The 17,187-nt window shown below is 48.2% G+C and overlaps 2 protein-coding genes across 2 annotated transcripts; one reads left to right on the forward strand and one right to left on the reverse strand.

Moving 5' to 3' along the window:
• On the reverse strand, positions 1–7,114 carry DUSP18 (dual specificity phosphatase 18). The gene is made up of 2 exons (XM_004318972.4): positions 6,727–7,114; positions 1–4,854 (listed from the first exon to the last, which is right to left on the reverse strand). The coding sequence occupies exon 2, from the start codon at positions 4,782–4,784 to the stop codon at positions 4,218–4,220; it is 567 nt and encodes a 188-aa protein (XP_004319020.1). The 5' UTR covers positions 4,785–4,854; positions 6,727–7,114; the 3' UTR covers positions 1–4,217.
• C13H5orf52 (chromosome 13 C5orf52 homolog) lies at positions 7,039–13,288 on the forward strand. The gene is made up of 4 exons (XM_019950063.3): positions 7,039–7,140; positions 7,258–7,520; positions 9,596–9,709; positions 12,489–13,288. The coding sequence occupies exons 1-4, from the start codon at positions 7,039–7,041 to the stop codon at positions 12,664–12,666; spliced, it is 657 nt and encodes a 218-aa protein (XP_019805622.1). The 3' UTR covers positions 12,667–13,288.
• The last annotated feature ends 3,899 nt before the right edge of the window (positions 13,289–17,187 follow it).

A 17,187-nucleotide genomic window follows, 5' to 3' on the forward strand; every position in this document is an offset into this window, starting at 1 on the left:
AACTGGTCCTAATTGACATTTATTGAACACTCTATCCAAAATAACCTTTTTTTCCCCCAAGTGCATATGAAACATTCACCAAGACAGACCATATCCTACGTCATTAAGTAAACATTAACAAATTTAGAAGAAATGAAATCATATAACATATGTTCTCTGACCTTGATGGAATTAAACTAGAAACCAATAACAGAGAGATGGTTGTAAAATTTCCAAATACTTAGAAGTTAAACTACACATTTCTAAATAATACATGGATTAAGGAGGACATTACAAGGGAAATTAGAAAATGTTTTGAAATGGACAAAAATGAAAATGCAGTATATAAAAATTTGTGGGATGCAGGTCTCAAATCAATAATCTAAGTTTCCACCTTAGGAAATTAGAAAAAAGAGCAAAATAAACTCAAAGCAAGCAGAACTATGGAAATAATAAAGAGCAGAAATCAATGAAATAGAAAAGGGAAGAACAATAGAGAAAATTAAAGACACAAGGTAGGTAATTCTTTAAAAAGATTTTTTAAATTGATAAACCTCTAGCCAGACTAACAAAGAAATAGAGAAGACAAATAATCAGTGTGGAGAATGGAAATGTGACGTCCTATAGACCCTGAAGTTAATAAGGATATTAAGGGAATACTATAAACAATTCCACATGCATAAATTTGACAATTAGATGAAATGGACATATTCCTCGAAAATCACAAACTACCAAAACTCACCAAAGATGAAATAGATAATTTGATTAATCCTTTAACTATGAATGGAATTGAATTCTTCGTTAAATCCTTCTGAAAAAGAAATCTCCAGGCCCAAATAGTTTCACTGCTGAAGTCCAGCAAACATTCAAAGAAGAAATAACACCAATTCACATATCTCTTCCAGAAAATAGAAGAGAGAATACTTTCCAACTCTTCCTTAACCTAATAAAGGGCAACTACAAAAAGGCCTATAGCTAACATCATAGTTAATGGTAAAAGACTGAACACCTTCTAAGATTAGATATAAGGTAAGACTTACTATAAAAGCTACAGTAATCAAGATAGTGTGGTATCGGTAAAGAGACAGACACGTATCAAACAGAATGAAGAGTATGCAAAGGGCAGCTCAATGCACAAAGGACAGCCTTCAACAAATGGAGTTGAAACCATTAGACATCCACATGAAAAAATATGAACCTCAAACTAAACCTCACACCTTATACAAAAGGATCATGGAAATAAGTGAAAATTTTAAACTCTCAAACATTAGAGAAAATCTTTGTGATATTAGGTTAGGCAAAGTGTTCTCAGACGTGACACCAAAACAACGATCCATAAAAGGAAAAACTGGTAAGTAGCACTTCATCAAAATTTAAAACTTTTGCTCTGAAAAATACACTTTTAAGAGAAATGAAAAGACAAGCTAGACTGGGGAAAAATATTTACAAATCCATATCTAATAAAGGACTTGTATCCAGAATATACAAAGAATTCTCAATATTCAATAGTGAGAAAACAACTCAATTTAAAAACGGGTAAAAAAGTTGAATAGACACTTCACCAAAGAGGGAATGTGGAAGGCAATTAAACACACAAAAAGATGCTTAGGGCTTCCCTGGTGGCGCAGTGGTTGAGAGTCCACCTGCTGATGCAGGGGACACGGGTTCGTGCCCGGGTCCGGGAAGATCCCACATGTCGCGGAGCGGCTGGGCCCGTGAGCCATGGCCGCTGAGCCTGCGCGTCCGGAGCCTGTGCTCCGCAACGGGAGAGGCCCCAACAGTGAGAGGGCCGCGTACCGCAAAAAAAAAAAAAAAAAAAAAAAAAAGATGCTTAACATCATTAGAGAAATGCAAATTAAAACTGCAATAAGCTAATACCACACACCTATCAGAATGGCTGAAATAAAAAATATTGGCAGTTCCAAATACTGGCGAGAAATTGGATCTCTCATAGTGGAAGGCAAAATGGTATTGCCACTCTGGAAATCTGGTAGTTTCTAAAAGTTAAACATAACCTTTACCATACGACTGAGCAATCCCACTCATAAACTTATGTTCACATAAAAACCTATACACAAATATTTGTAGCAGTTTTATTCAAAATCACCCAAAACTGGAAACAACCCAGATATCCTTCAACGGGTGAAGGTAAAACAAACTGTAGCGCATCCAACAATGGAATACCACTTAGCCATAAAAAGCAACGTGTGTGAATCTCAAAGACAGACAGAAAGTAGCCAGTCTCTAGATGTGACATCCTCTATGATTCTATGTATGTGGCAATGTGGAAAAGGCAAATCTATAGGGAATGGAGAAGAGATAGGTGTTTGCCAGAGGTTGGTGTGGGGCAAAGGTGTGACTGCCAAGGGGCAGCGTAAGGGAATTCTTTGGTTGATGGAACTGCCCTGTGTCCTGATTGTGGAGGTAGTTACACGAATGTGTTAAAACACAGAGAACTTTACACAGGAGAAAGTTAATTTTATGGTATGTTAATTAAAAATTTTTAAAAACTGAAAAAGAAGATATTCAAATAAATTTCTCTTTAAAAATGTTTTCAAAGAAATTTTCCACCTGGGTTTCTTCCTGATGGGTTTCTTCTGCTTTGGGGGTGGCTCTGCCATACCAGCCCTGGTGTTTGTGGTTCTGTTTATTCATCTGTAAAACGAGATCAGTCTTGAGTAGCGATTTTCCTTCTCCCCTGACCCTAAAATTACACCCCTGGGCAGGCCCTTTGTGGAAGTGAGGGTGGGGCAGGTTTGGAGAAAAGGAGCATTTGGCCTCCAGTGGGCTCTGACCCACGAGCAGTTGTGCTCTTGACTGGCCCATGTACTGTTTGTCTGAAAATCTCTAGATTAGAATAGCTGCTCTTGACCCAGATCCACACACACCTCGGGGGTTTGAACAATCCTGGATTTCAGGGCCTACTGGTAGGGCCCACTCATTTATCCCTTTGGCACATACCCCACTGGACCCCAGCGGTCAGCCAGACCAGGGCACTGGCTCTAATGATCAGCAATCTAAACAAGGCCCTTTGGGGGAAGCTGGAAGTGTGCTCCTTGTTCTAGGAGTCCCAGATTGCACATGGATTAAACATTGTGCTTAATCCAATGGGAAGTCTGAAAAGGCTTCGAGGTCTAGGCCTCCTTAAAGGCAGGGTCTGAAAGGACCGAAACCATTTTTCTCCCACACAGGATGACTTCTTGGAAGAGCACTTTCTAAGCAATAAAGGGCTGTGCGCAGGTGGGGAGCTGCTGTTGTGAAGACGACTTGCTGACCCGGGGCAGCAGGGCCAGAGTATCATTCGTGATGAGAGCTGCCAGTTACACCAAGCACCAAGCACCTACCATGTGCCAGGCACCGTGCTAAGGAAGCACTGAATCTTCACGACAACCTTGTGAGGAAAGGGCTGTCATCGCCTGGACGAGGAAACTGAGGCTCCAAGAGGCCCCACATCACACAGGCAGGAGGTGACAAGGCTGGGTTCCGGTCCACAGCTCCAGCCTTCTGAGCTGAGGCCTGTGAGAGAAACCTCTGAGCCTGATGTCAGGCCTGCTCTCCACACGTGCCCCGAGATGGAGACTAATACCACCTTTCATCAAAGGCTGGTAGGGGATCTTGCCACGTACAACAGCACTCAAAAAGAAATGTTTTTAAAGAAATTTTATACAATGGAATGCTTCCTTTGAAAACTATCTTATGCGTAAGTCCAATCTAGAAGACCAGGGTTGAAGGTGGAAGCAGGGTTGGCTTGGGGCCCCCAGGGCTCCTGGAGTACCACTTGAAGGCTACTCATCCAGTAGGTTGGCACTTACTGTGAGAAGCATGGGAGGTGCCATGATGCTTAAGGCCGGCTTCGTGTTCAAAAGAATGAGGCGGGATTGTGGCAGACCCATTCCTGGGTTGGTTGGTCGTGGGGAGGGCTGCAGAATACCAAACTTGCCATATGCGCAGGGTGCTGGTCCATTTGGTTCACTCTTCCCTCTGGTCAGCAGCCATGAGCTGTCACTCACAGGGTAGGAAACTTATCTTCACCATCTTACATTTAATAAGCTGAATCTTTAAAGTTATGAATTATAAGATTAAGAGCTGCAGTACCCTTCCTTTTTACTTGCCCTTAAAAAAGGCATCATCTGGTTTTTCTGTATCAGTGAAAGTAGAATGTTTTAAGTACAGATCTTGGTGTAGGATCAATGGCAGATCTGTACCTCTGACCCTGGGGCAGGGGCTGGTGGAATGGCTCACAGTGGAATCATCAGACGGACCTCCTTCTCATAGATGTCGGGGATCACTCCCATGGGGGAGCTGACCATGTGCACAGTGTTCTTGCCAAACAGCTGGAACTCATAGTGGATGAGCTGCTCCCAAAAGCCATTGTTGGGCCGGATGATGGGCCGGCATGACTTGGTCCATGTGTGGGCATCCAGCAGAGACATGGCGTGGTATTTCATGAGATAGGCAAGGCAGAGGGCGGCCGAGCGGCTCACGCCGGCGGCACAGTGCAACAGGGTGCGGCCCTGCTTCACCTCCACGCTGTGGATGTGGTCTGCAATGGGGTCGAAGAAGTCACAGAGACGCGACATGGGTGTGTCAGCCACAGGCACCTGCACGTAGTGGATGTCCTCATATAAGGTGTTCACCACCTCCACTGAGACGTTGATGACTGTGGTGATGTGGTTGCTGGAGAGCAAGAGCTTGTTGTTGGCTGCTACCCCGTTGCTGATATACAGGCTGCTGGTGATCTGTGAGAGGCCGCTGACCGAGGGCTGCCGGAACTGAACCGGGAAGGCACACGGAGATGCTGTCATCGGGCTGGTGGGTCAGCGGCCAGTGAGACATAGATGCTGCATCTTCCTGCTAGTCTGTGTCCGTAGAAAACTGCAAGGAGGGAGAAGGGACAAATGAGGAGCCAAAGTTCTGTCCCCCCCCACTTAACATAATTCAGTGGCTGCCCACTGTCACGATGAGATGGAGCCCCTAAGCTTGGCTGTCAAGGCCATTTGTGGCCCAGCTCCTGCCCATCTCTTCAGCCTCCTGTTAACCTTTCCCGCGTTCTGAAGGGCCTTGGCTGGGCTGAGCCACTTACAGTTCCATATGGAGGGTGGTCCTCTCTGGCCCAGGGCCTTTCCTGCTCTCATCCTAGAACCCCCTTTCCTTACAAGCCTGTCAGGTCCTAATCTGTTCCATTCAGCAGAGGACTGTTGAGCATTGGGATCGTAGCCAAGGGTCACTTCCTCAGGGAAACCTTCCAGAACGACACCCCTCCCCCATATTTGATCAAGTCCCAGCTCCAGGCAGGCCCTATGTGCCCTGCTTCCTAACATTTCCTGAAGAAGTGCTTTTGCCATGATCTGTCTGTGAGTTCTCTTGAGATATCACTGTATCTATCTTCACGCCTACTATATCACCAGTGCCCAGTTGTGTGTCCCCACAAGTAGGTACTTAAAAATATTTGCTGAGTGAAGAAATGACTCCAACAACCACAACTCTGCCTCCTGAGAGGTTTTCTGGAAAAGATGAGGTCTCTGGCCATGTTTCTCTAGAACTTTGGGGAGGAGCTGGGTGGAGGTGAGGGTGGTTCTTAGGCTGCTGGAGAGGAAGGCCAAAGGCTGCATCGACATATCCTACCTGCCAGTACCCCAGAGTCCAATGCAATAGGCTCACCCCAGGTAGGGCAGATGGGGTTGGTTTGTTTTAGAAGTCTTGTGAGGGTAGGGGAAAAGACCCACCCCCAACTTCACCCAGTTGGAAGCCTAAATGCTAAGGAATGTTCCAGATCCTCATCATCTGAAAACCCAGAGAGAAGTGGACTGAGGGCCCCCAAAACTAGTACCTAGTGGGCAACAGGAATAGGGGAGACTGTTGTTCATCACAGGGACAAAAACTGTGCAGAGGAGATACTGCTCTGCAAGGTGAGGGTAGTAATGAGAGGAAAGTCATTTTCATGCTAGTCAAGAAATATTTATCAGGCACTGTAGTAGGTGCTGGGGATACTGAAATGTACAAGTCAGCCATGCCCCCCCCCCCCCCCAGAGCTCAAAGTCTAGTGGGAGAGACAGACATTAAATAGGCAATTATGGGTGCAACAGAGTTGGAAAATAGGGATAACAGTACCTACCTTATAAGAATCTTCTGAGGATTAAATGAGGTAGCCTGGGTAAAGTGTTTAACAACAGGGCCTGGCACATTTATCTACAAATGATAACTACTGTTGCTGTTGTTAGGGAAGTTAAAATGCAGGGCATTATGGGAATGAAGAATAATGGTATTTATTTCAGGCTGGGGCTACGGAGTTGCGAAGATCGCCTGAAGAGATGTCACAAAGATCTGAAGAACGTTTAGCGTGAGGGAGAGGGAGAGGGAGAAAGAGCGACTCGGCAGCATCTCAGTTTCACCATTTTATAGCGTACAAAGCCTTTGGTTCGATCTCCAAAACAGCATAACGAGCCGGTGTCTGGAGTTAATATCTCCATTTTACACACGGGGAAGGTGAGGCGGAGTGGGGAAAAGGACTTGTCTAGGGTCACAAAGCAAGGTTCAAAAGCCGGTCTTTCTGGGCTCCTTATGTGTGGGAAAAGTGGGTAAAAACCGCGGAGTTTTCGTTAATACTGGGTTATAAACGTGGAACAAAGTCCAAGGGTTGACGGGAGAAAGGGGCCGCTTCCAGGGGTGAGTCAGGTAGGTTTCCTGGGGAGTTGGCGTTGGAATGGGCTTCTTCGCCCGCTCAGTGTCAAGACCTCGGTGTCTTACCTCTCTCTCGAGGGCGGGAGGGCAGGTTAGTTCAGGAAACAACCTTGGGCGAGGGTCCCCAGGTGAGAGAAGACCGGTCACGACCCAGGAGCCACAATCCCCGCCGGCCCGGTGCTCCAGTTTCCATAGCAGTGGTCCCTCGTCGCGGGGAGGAATGGGCCGTGCTGGGTCTCCGCAGAAACCCAGGCCTCGTCTCCCCGTCCCGGAGCTGCCCCGCCCAGATTCACCCGGTTACCCGCCCTGCGATCACGCGGGGACTACAGCAGTCCCAGTCAAGAAGTAGGGTCTGCTCTGCGCGCTGCAACCGGCAGCATGTCCCCAGCCAGTTTCCATGGCAACGCTCCGGGCCGCACCACGGCAGCCGCCGAGGGACAATCCTGCCGCGTCCGCAGCCTTCGGGGCTTTGCTCACAAGGCCCGCCCCCACCCCCCCACCCCGGTCCCGCCTTCCTCTCGCGTCTCCCGGGCAACGCGCGGCGTTCAGCGCCTCGCGTCTGCGCAGAGGCTCGCTCCGCGTCTACGCCCCTCACAGATCTTGGTTATCGACCGGGCTCCCGTTCCCGAGTCGCTCTCTAAGGTGGAAGGAGAGAATCCTGCAGTTAGCCAGCAGCCCAGGCCCTCCGGCACATGGAACCTAGGCTCGCCCATTGCTTGTGCGGTAGCCCCCCAGGCGACCACCAGTTCTGGCACCAGCCCGGCCTCGGCCTTCTTCCGGCAGAGCCGGAAGGCTCGGCAGCCGCCCCGACAGATCTGCTTTCTGCGGCCGCGGACCGCTCAGTCGCCGGTGCTCTTCAGGTGCGGCCCGGGGGCCCAGAGCGTTCGTCAGAGCCCGGGCCCCCGGGGGGAGCCGAACTCCCTCAGACCCCTGCTCCCTAAGCCGGCCGCGGGGACCTTGGCCCTGGCTCTTCAGAGCCTCGGGCCCCTCAGAGCCCATCCCTTTCTTAGACCCCAGGAGAGTCTGAATTTCCCAGCCCAGCGCCTCGCCCGCCGTGGAGCCCGAACGCCCTCAGTCCAGACTCCAAGGGAGTCTGGAATTCCCACCTCCAACCCACATATCCTCCGAATCGCCGCGGACCCGGCTTTCTAGTGTCCCAGGTTTGACGTCGTGTATCCCGAGGGTCCCTAGCGCCCTCTGGGCCGAGCCTTGAACTTCCTTAGAGCCTGATGAGGCGCAGGTCCCCTCAGGCCTGACACTCCCCTCCTCAGCCTCTACTTTCCGCAGTGGCCCAGGGAAAGCCCCCAGTTCCCTCAGCCGGGCCCCAATCCCCACAGACCCCAGTTTCTCCTCCCCTCCTCCATTTCACAGCCCCCTCACAGCATCCTCCAGGCTCCCACAGAGACCTTGTTTTGGAAAGCAATTTGGTTCAAAATGATCATTATTTATTACTTGAAAGGGAATATTTCCATAAAACTGCCTTTTCCCCCCTTCCCAGGAATTAATGGTAAATTTGGTGCACCACTGAGTGGGTGAAGACTGTTTCATATGTCTTTAAGTATTTTAGGTCTTTTTTGTTTGTTTTTCTAACGGAATTTGGGAGACTTTTGTGAGCATCTTGATCTCTAAACTAACCTTTTCCAACACCTCATGTCTTTGCTTTCAGAAAAAACGTAAATGGGAGATAAGGGGTGTTTGTTTCTACTAGTTTGTAAATGTAAAAACATTCATAAAACCACAGTTCCAAACTGGCTGAAAATGAATTAGGAAAAATTTTAATCCTTCGAAATGTTTTATCCTTAAAAATTGTTCTATCAAAATAATATACACTTATCATAGAAAAATCAGGCAAGCAAAATGAATGGCTAGAGACAATCACTATTACCATGTTGGTGTATATTGTTCCAGATCTATTCATATATATGTACTGCAACATGCTTACACATTTTTTTTGCAGGGGCTTGGGGGGGTATATGTCACAAAACAGTTTACTATTTTGTAATCTTTTTCCCCCACCCAATACACTTTGGATGTCTGTTTTATTCACAACTGCATAATATTTTATTGTATGACCTAACCACAATTTATTCATTTGCTTCCCTATTGTATATATAGGTAGTTTCCAAATTTTAGAAAGAAAATATTATGAATAATTATTTTTAAGTGGGAAAAGATATGTAGTTGCAAAACCACTTCACAGTGTCACCAAATTATCAAAAAGTGAAAACTCAAGGCCTGGTATTATCCATTTTTGACCAATTCCTCATTTTGACCAAATTGTTATCTCTAGTTTGGCCTGGAGCACCTGGCTCCATTCCATCACACCCCATCCCATACCTCTCACCCTCCAGAGTCTCCTCAAGTCCTTGTCTACCCCAAACTTCCTTCACTTTTCCAGACTTTTCCCAAACCTTTTTCCCTTAGAATTCCCCCATCAACCAACCTAACCTCTGTCCAAACACTTTATTCTCTTTTTTCCTGTTTCCTCTGACCTCCGCCACCCAGATCCCCCTTATACCTAGGCTTGAGCAGTGCCCCCCCACCTCAACCCCCCTCAGATTCATCCCTCTGACTTTGCTTCTTTCATCTAAGATCCTCGCCTCCCATTTCAAACTGTGTTTTCTTAAGATGACTGCTCCTGTGAACAGTTCTGAATCCCTGTTGACACTTCTCTTGTGGATTACTTTGACCTTTCTGCATCCTTCTCAGGATGGTTTTCCCTCTCAGCATCCAAGAAACACCCATTTAGTGCACATTTCCTACAAGAAGAAACCTAGGCCTACTCCCTTGCTCCTCTGACAACTATGACAGGGTGGTGCCTCTCCCAAGAAACTTGGGGAAGCCTCAGCCACTACCCCAGGATCCCATCAGATCAGGTCCTGTCCTAGCCCTGGCCTAGCCATCAAGCCTGTACCACCTTGTCCTCCCTCTCCAGCTTAATGAATTCCAGTGAAGCAGCAGTGAAAAAATTTTTGCCCAAGAGCCACTTATCTCGGGTGATTACTCGTGACAACCTCAGTGCACAACGAATCTATGAGATGGAGGTAAAGTTGTCACAAGCTTTTGCATTAGAGGGTGTTAGTGGCTTGATCCATGTTCATTTCACTCTCCCCAAAACCTTGTGGGGAGATCACAGATCTTAGAGGTGATAGGAAGCCATCAAAGTACTCTAATACAAGCCCGTTTTACAGAGGAGGCAGTTGAGACTCAGGGTTACTGATCTGCCCAAGGTGTCACAGCTGTTCCTGAGCTGAGGGAACCAAGGAGGACTCCATGTCTCTTGGCTCTGGTGGCATTTTTTTTCCTCAAAGTACATTAGCTTTCTGTTTAGGGACTCCCTGAATGGATTCCTACTATCTCCCATAAAAAGAAGTCTTGGCTCTTAGAGCTTGAAGTGGCATTGACAGCATTTGGTCATTTTTTTCCTTCAGGGATTATCCCCCACTTTCCACATGAGAACTGAGGCTCTTCTACTTTTTGTTTATGGACAAGAAGGGTTTGACCTGCTTACCCAGAAGCCCTCGGAAGAAGAGGGGAACCGCAGCAGCATCATCCCACAGACCCTGATTAATTCATTAAATACATCTTTGGGGCCTGCTTGGGACAGGCACTGTTTTGGGCACTAGGAAGAGGCTAGTGAACATGATGGACTCTGAGAATGTACTCGTTTCTTCCAGCGGAGCAGGCAGCCCAGAGTTGAACCACCTTCCCCTTCTTGACTCTGTTGAACCTCCCTCCATGTTCCAGGACCAAATCTGGATGGCGCATGGGATTCTGACATTGAAAACAGTGGGAAAGATGTAAGAGATAGTGTCAGATCCTCTTAAGGGTCACAGAGACCAAAAGAAGACTGGAGGCCTGGGTGTTTCTCCCTCTGCTAAATTTCCAGTGGCGTGGTGTAGTGGAAATAGGGTGGACTTGGACATGGGCAGGCCAGCTTTGTGTGAACTTGGGGAGTCACTTTTCCTCCAGGACTCTTTTCTCATTTGTAAAACAGGATCTATTGGGATCCTCTCAGTTGCAGGTGACACAAACTGAACTTGAACTCGTTCGAGCAAAATAGAGAATGATGAGTTTACATAATCAAGGGTAGATAGGGCAGGGTCACCAATGTTTGGAATGAGTGATGTCAGGGGCTCCAATGCCATTGGATGTGTCTTCCACTCTCCCTATCAACTCCCCTTCTGCTTCTTTCTGCATGTTGGCATCGTTATCAGGCTGGCTGTCCCTGGGGAGCATGGCCACAGGAAACCCTGGCCTGTAGCCCAGAAAGGAAATGGAGTGCTTCCATTGTTGGTCAAGTTAGACAAATCCTGGAGAAGGACTCCAGTTGGCTCAAGTTGGGTCACGGGCCCATCCATGCCCCAGTCAACTGTGGTCAGGTAGTGTAGGCTACTCTGACTGGCCCAGGATGGGTTGGGGGCCAACCCCTATAACCAGTGGGTTTGGAGATATTGCACCTCTGGTAAGTGGGGTGAGGATCTGTGAGATATAACTGGAAACTCTCTTGAGTTGGCTTTATATGTGCCATCCTCCAGCCATCCAGAAGGTCTCCTTTTGAAGCCGTATTGAACCCTTACATGTTTTGGGTACACAATGTCCATTATGTATTATTACCCCATTTAATAGTTCAGCAAACCGAGGCTCAGAGATGGAGTAACTTCACTAAGGGGTATCGTGGACTTGCAAACCCAGGTCTGACTGACCATGGTGCAGGATGTTCTCCCTAAGGACAGGGACTGTCTTCTCTGTAGACCCAGTGACTTGCTGCAGGCCCAGCTTGTAGGAACTCAGTAGATTTGAGAGGCTTGAGTGGCAGCATGGCAGTCTTTCTCTCTCCCCCGCAAAGCGCTCCCAGCTTTGGCTAGCCACTGGCTTCTCAGGGCCTCCAGGAGGGCAGCTAAGATCTAGTGTCTTGGGAATCCTCTGAGCAACGCTCTGAACACAGTGGATGATGGCCGGTATCCCTTTATCTATGGCCACAGTTCTCAACCAGGACGGCTTTGCTCCTCAGGGACTCTGGCGCTGTCTGGAGGCCTTTTTGGTAGCACAAGTGAGAGTGGGATGGTGCTACTGGCATTTAGTAGGTGGAGGCCAGGGATGCTAATGCTGCTAAATATCTTACAATGCACAGGCCAGCCCCCTGCCACAAAGAATTACCTGGCCCCATGTCAGTAGTACCAAGGTCAAGAGACCCTGATCCATAGTAAAAGTGCTATCATTCTGTGCCTTGCTTAGAAATATCTGGGCATGTGTCCCACCTTCCTGACTAATGTTGTAGTTGCTGTGAAGACCTGCAGCTGATTTTTCATAGTATCCTCTCCACAGCTAACTCATTGGAATAAGTAAATGAATAAGACAAAGGATATGCCTTCCCAAAGCTAGCAGTCTTCTTGGGGACAGGATAGAAATGGTAGAATAGAATAAATAATTAGAGTTCAGTGTGACATAGGGGGTGTCACCAACAATATGTGGGGGGCACCAAGTGAGTAATAGGGACTGGGTGATAGGAGTTAAGGAAGGGGGTTTACAAGATGCACCCTTTCTCCTCCTCCCCTCCCCTCTCTTTCTCACCACTCTTCAAATAGAGATGTTAGGTCAAAATCAGGCTCTGAGGCTGCAGACTGTCAGAAGGTACCATAGGAGTTACCTAGCTCAATGCCCTCACTTTAAAATAGGGAAACAGAGGCTCCCTGTGAGCCAAGTTATTGATGAAATATTGGGTCCAGCTGGCTCCTTTTCCACCCTCATATCAGGAGCACAGATGCCTCTCTTACTGTGAAGTAGCTTCTTCATCCTAAACTCACCTCTGTTTTTTGTAAGACAAGAGCCTCAGAGAAGACCAAGAACAAGATAGGCCACTTGTATGACCACCTGAAAAAAAAATTCATGACAGACCAGCTCAGAAAGCTGGGGCACTGGCGACGGGAATCCATGAACATCCGGCAGTACCTGGATAGCATCCGAGTGTACAAGGAGCCTAACAAGAAAGACCAACCACCCTAGTCAAGGCAGAGTGATCTGCCCTGGGGCCATGACGACACTAGGCTGACGGGAGAAGAGCTGGAAGGGAGCCAGTCTACACCACTGTAGAACAACAATAAATGAGACTAGTGGACAGTGGAGCACAAAACCCCTCAGCAATTCTAATATTTCTTGCCCTGTCCCATCCCCTCTTTTCTGGTGAAGGTGATTCTGATAGTCCTGTAGCTGCCCAAGTGGAAACGGCTGAATCGAACCAGCTTCCAAGGTTAAGGTATGACCTTTGGTACCCACATGTCTGGTACAATGCCAGGCCAGGTGCACTGGGACAGTGGTACCTTGGATGGGAAGGGCTCGGTAATGCCGCTGCCTGGCATTCCAGTGGTAAGGAGTCAGGGTGGGCATCAGGCAGACCTGGGTTAAGGGCTATTTCTGCCATCCATCAGCTGTGTGACTTTGTAACCTCTCTGAGCCTCTGTTTCCTTATCCTAAAGAGTGGGGAAGTAGTGCGGGAACCTACCTGCAAGAACTGGCATGAGGATGTGGAGCGCCTGGCCCGGGGCCTGTCATTCTCAGTGGCTCTCATCACGATGCCTGCAGTTAGGTTCCAGCCTTGTCAGTCCCCACTTCCTGGCCTGCCTGCTGTCCCAGCTATGCCCCGACAGCCCACGACATGCCTTTACTTGCTCAGGCTCCTCATCTAGAATGCCTCTTCAGCCCCTCAGGGCTCTCAGGAAGCTCTGCATCCTTCAAGCCTTATCTCAATGCCATCCCCCCCACCCCACAAGCTTCTCTGACCGTCTTCTGCCTCCTGCCTGCCCCTCCCCCACCCTGCCCAAGCCACGTGGGTTCCCCTCCACTCTGAACTTGGCTTACCTGTGGTGGCTTCACTCTGCCTTCCATGGTAGATGTTGGATATTTGTCCCAGCCCTTGATTAGACTGTACAGTCTTTGACAGTGGGGGCCAAGGATCCCCCAAGATTTAGTTCAGGCCTCTTCCGTGCCATTTCCCCCACCCAGCCCCACCAGAAAAGGCTGCTCCTTCCTGTGCCAACACATCTGTCTGCACTGAGCATGCAGTTGGCCATTTCTTGTTGCTCCCTGTCTCCCTGACCACATTGTGAATGTCTCGATGGCTAGGATGCTGACTCGTTCATCTCTGCAACCACAATGCCCAGTAACATTGAGTAGTTACTCTATGTTTTTTGAATAAATGTTCATTCCTTTGTTTAATTACAGCTTCAGCACAGTGCACAGAGTAAGGGCCTGGTACATATTTTTTAAAGTTAACCAAGTCCTCTCACTTTACAGATGAGGAAACTGAGGCCCAGAGAGGTGACCTGACTTGCCTAAGGTCATGCAGCAAGTTAGTGGCAGAGAACTAGAAGCAGGTTTCCCGACTGCCGTGGAGTGGTCATTCTGCATCACCACAGTTGCTAGGTAAGGACCTCAGTCCTCTTGGTGGCTTTCAGAAGCCCTCTTCATTCGTCCTCATCCTCATCCAGGTGTGGGGAACCGGATGTCAATGATGCTTTTATTTTCCCCCTTTTTTTTTTTGGCCCACTGCTTGGCATGTGGGATCTTATTAGTTCCCCAACCAGGGATCAAACCCACACCCCCCTGCACTGCAAGTGCCAGATTCTTAACCACTGGACCGCCAGGGAAGTCCCCTATTTTCTCTTTTAATGGTCTTCTTTTGAAAACATGATACTTTTCAGTGGGAGCCCAAATAGTCTTTTTCTAGGTTTTTGTCTGTTTTCTTGGCTAAACACAACTGATTAGAATAATTGACTTTAAATATTTAAATTTTATTATACAAGCAATATGACCACATTTGCCCAAAACAAAAATTCTTCTATTAGATCAACCATTGCTAGCATTTTGATGTGTTTCTTATATTTTGTGTATTCGTTTCATTTCAACAACAGTCTTTTTCCTTGGCACTGTACCTAGAGAAGGGGAAAGGAAGGCTTTGGGGATCCTGGTGTCTTCAGAAGGCCCACAGAGCAGCCCCAGCCCCTCTTTTCTCCAGAATGTCCCCAGGAATTCTCCACCTACTAGATCTTCCCTAATGCAGCCTCTCTGAGACTCACCCCAGTCTAGCCTCTGGCCACATGCACCCTTCTTCCCTAGACGGCTGGCCTTGGCAGAGGGTCTTTACATCCTCATGCTGTGGCCCAACGGACTGGGGGACCCCTGGGAGTGGGGCAGGTGGGGGAGTTGGCATGTCAACCTAATAAGTCACTTTATAAGCCACTAACTCATCTCAGACTGTGTGGACTTAGTCTTCCCACTTTTGCATGAAAAAACCAGAGGATGTTGTATTTAAGTAAGAAACAAGAAGTGATGAAATTCTGGAGAAGCCGCCTAATTGTTGAGAGAAAAAAAAAATAAAAGGGAAGGAAAATCAGTGAAGGAAGAATGGAGGAGTGTTGGATGGGAAGATATTATTTGAGAAATAGAATCCTGAAGCTAAGGAGGGCCTTAGGGATTCTTTAGTCCAGAGGACACACACACACACACACACACACACACACACACACACACACAAACAGAACTCTTAGTTCAAATGAAGTCTCACCTGGAAGCCCATTCCAGTAAAACCACTGACATATTCACATTTATTGAGCACTCATATTCCAGGCACAAGGCTCAGCTCTTTTCAGACATGAGTCATTGATTCCTCCCAACAACAAAGTAAGTAATTTTCTTAGCCCCGTTTTATAGATGAGAAACTGAGGCTCAGAGAGCAAGAATCCCACCTAAGATTGGGCAGCTAGTAAGTGACAAAGCCCACCCGAAGCCTGTCTCATCCAAAGACCATCTCCTAAGTGCCATGTGATAAGCTCCCAATCTCTATCACTCTAGTTGGAAGTGGAGGCTAGGGACCCTGAGCCCTCGGGAGCATGAGTTCACAGACGGTGATGTGGAGCCTCAGCTGTGTTGTCGGCTACCTGAGGTTAGGTGTTTCACAGAGAGCTGGACTAAACTCCAGGTCCCCCTTCTACCGGGTAACTAAGGGGAACTTGTCACCCATTCTGGGATGGACAGACTGTTAGGGAGAGTTAGGCTGCGTTAGCTGTGGATGAGGCACATGCCCACCCAGGAAGTGGAAGAACAGAACACAGGAGTCCTGACCATTGCCCATTAGCTATGTAAAGATGTTTTCAGTTTTGTCCTCAGGAAACCTTTTTGGAATACCCTTTGTGTCTGAAGAACCGTGCTGATGGCAGGGGGCAGATGAATGATGTTCTTTTAATGGGATTGAGTGTTTTGGGTGTACCTTTAATTCTTGCTGAAGACACATTTCCTTCCCTCCTCCCCTTTCACCACATGCACGTCACTCCTTTAGGGTACTTGAAAAGCCTTCCCAGTTTAAAAATCTTGCTAGGTGCACAGTGGACCTAGTTCCTTCTCCAGAGTTCTCCATGACCTGGAACAAAGGGAGGGAACTTCTGTTTACCGAGCACCTGTTACACGCAAGGCATTTTATATCCTACCTCATTCAGTCCTCACAACTGTACTCTTCAGGTATCACACCCACTTTTAAGGTGAGGAACCCGAGGCACAGAGAGGCTAAGGAACTTACTTGGAGTCGCTAGGTTTGAACCAGGGTGTGAGATGCATAAGGCGTACTCTTTCCACGCCACCCGGCTGCCCCAGTGATGCTCGGCTTTATTGCAAGCACCGCCCTCAGTTTCAGCCATTGTCGGCTGCAGGAACTGCTCTGTGAGGGATGCCCATTCATGGCCCTGGGCCCTGACTTTCCTCCTAGGCTACCACTCTTGGCCATGTGGTCAGTGACATGACAGGGAGGAATTCTTGGGTGAGGACTCGTTCCCCTCATGGCACGTCCCAGCTCCAGGCTGTCAGGCAGGGGCAGTGGCTTCAGATCCCAGCAGGTGGATGTGGAGCAGCCTACCAAGGGGCTAGGCAGCTAGAATTATAGGGGCAGTTAGTCAGGGAGCAGGGGAGGCAGTTGCAGCTAAGAGTGATCCCAAAGTTCTTACGTATACACCCCATCCATCTATCCACATACCCATCCACCCATCCACTCACTTATCCATCTGTCCATGTGGCACTTCACCCCACAATCAGAACACAAAGGTGGAGAAACTGATTTTCTTGTTTGCTGTGACACCTCTCACTTCTCCCAATCATTGTGGGGAAATGGGGTGACCTGCCGACTGGGAGTGCCTCTGCCCTGATTCACTCCAACCTTGGGCAAGTCACATCTCCGCGCTGAGAGTTTGGGGAGCTGGAAAAACCTCAGAGCTACCTCACGCAGGCCCTTTCTCTTATTTCATCAACGGGTGACAGAGGCAGAGAGTGGGGAACTGTCTTGCCAAGGTCAGATAAGGAATTAGTGTTGGATTTGGGACTGGATGCCAGGGCGCTGCCACGCATTTGTAAAGTGGGAATGGGAATCCTGGCTCTCCTCACTTCCTGGGATTGTAGGGAGGACCCCACGAGATAAGTGGTGGCAAAGTGCTTTGAGAAGTGAGGTCACCAGGGCAGAAAGTCCCAGAGGTGCAACCAAGGCCC

The sequence above is a fragment of the Tursiops truncatus genome, chromosome 13, assembly GCF_011762595.2.
Source record: "Tursiops truncatus isolate mTurTru1 chromosome 13, mTurTru1.mat.Y, whole genome shotgun sequence".
Lineage (NCBI taxonomy): Eukaryota > Metazoa > Chordata > Mammalia > Artiodactyla > Delphinidae > Tursiops > Tursiops truncatus.

Coding starts and splice junctions, on each gene's coding strand:
- C13H5orf52 (XM_019950063.3), top strand. CDS start 7,039: ATGTCCCCAGCCAGTTTCCATGGCAACGCTCCGGGCCGCACCACGGCA. Junction 7,521..9,595: donor CAGTCGCCGGTGCTCTTCAG/GTGCGGCCCGGG, acceptor CTCCCTCTCCAG/CTTAATGAATTCCAGTGAAG. Junction 9,710..12,488: donor ATCTATGAGATGGAGGTAAA/GTTGTCACAAGC, acceptor TTGTAAGACAAG/AGCCTCAGAGAAGACCAAGA.
- DUSP18 (XM_004318972.4), bottom strand. CDS start 4,784: ATGACAGCATCTCCGTGTGCCTTCCCGGTTCAGTTCCGGCAGCCCTCG.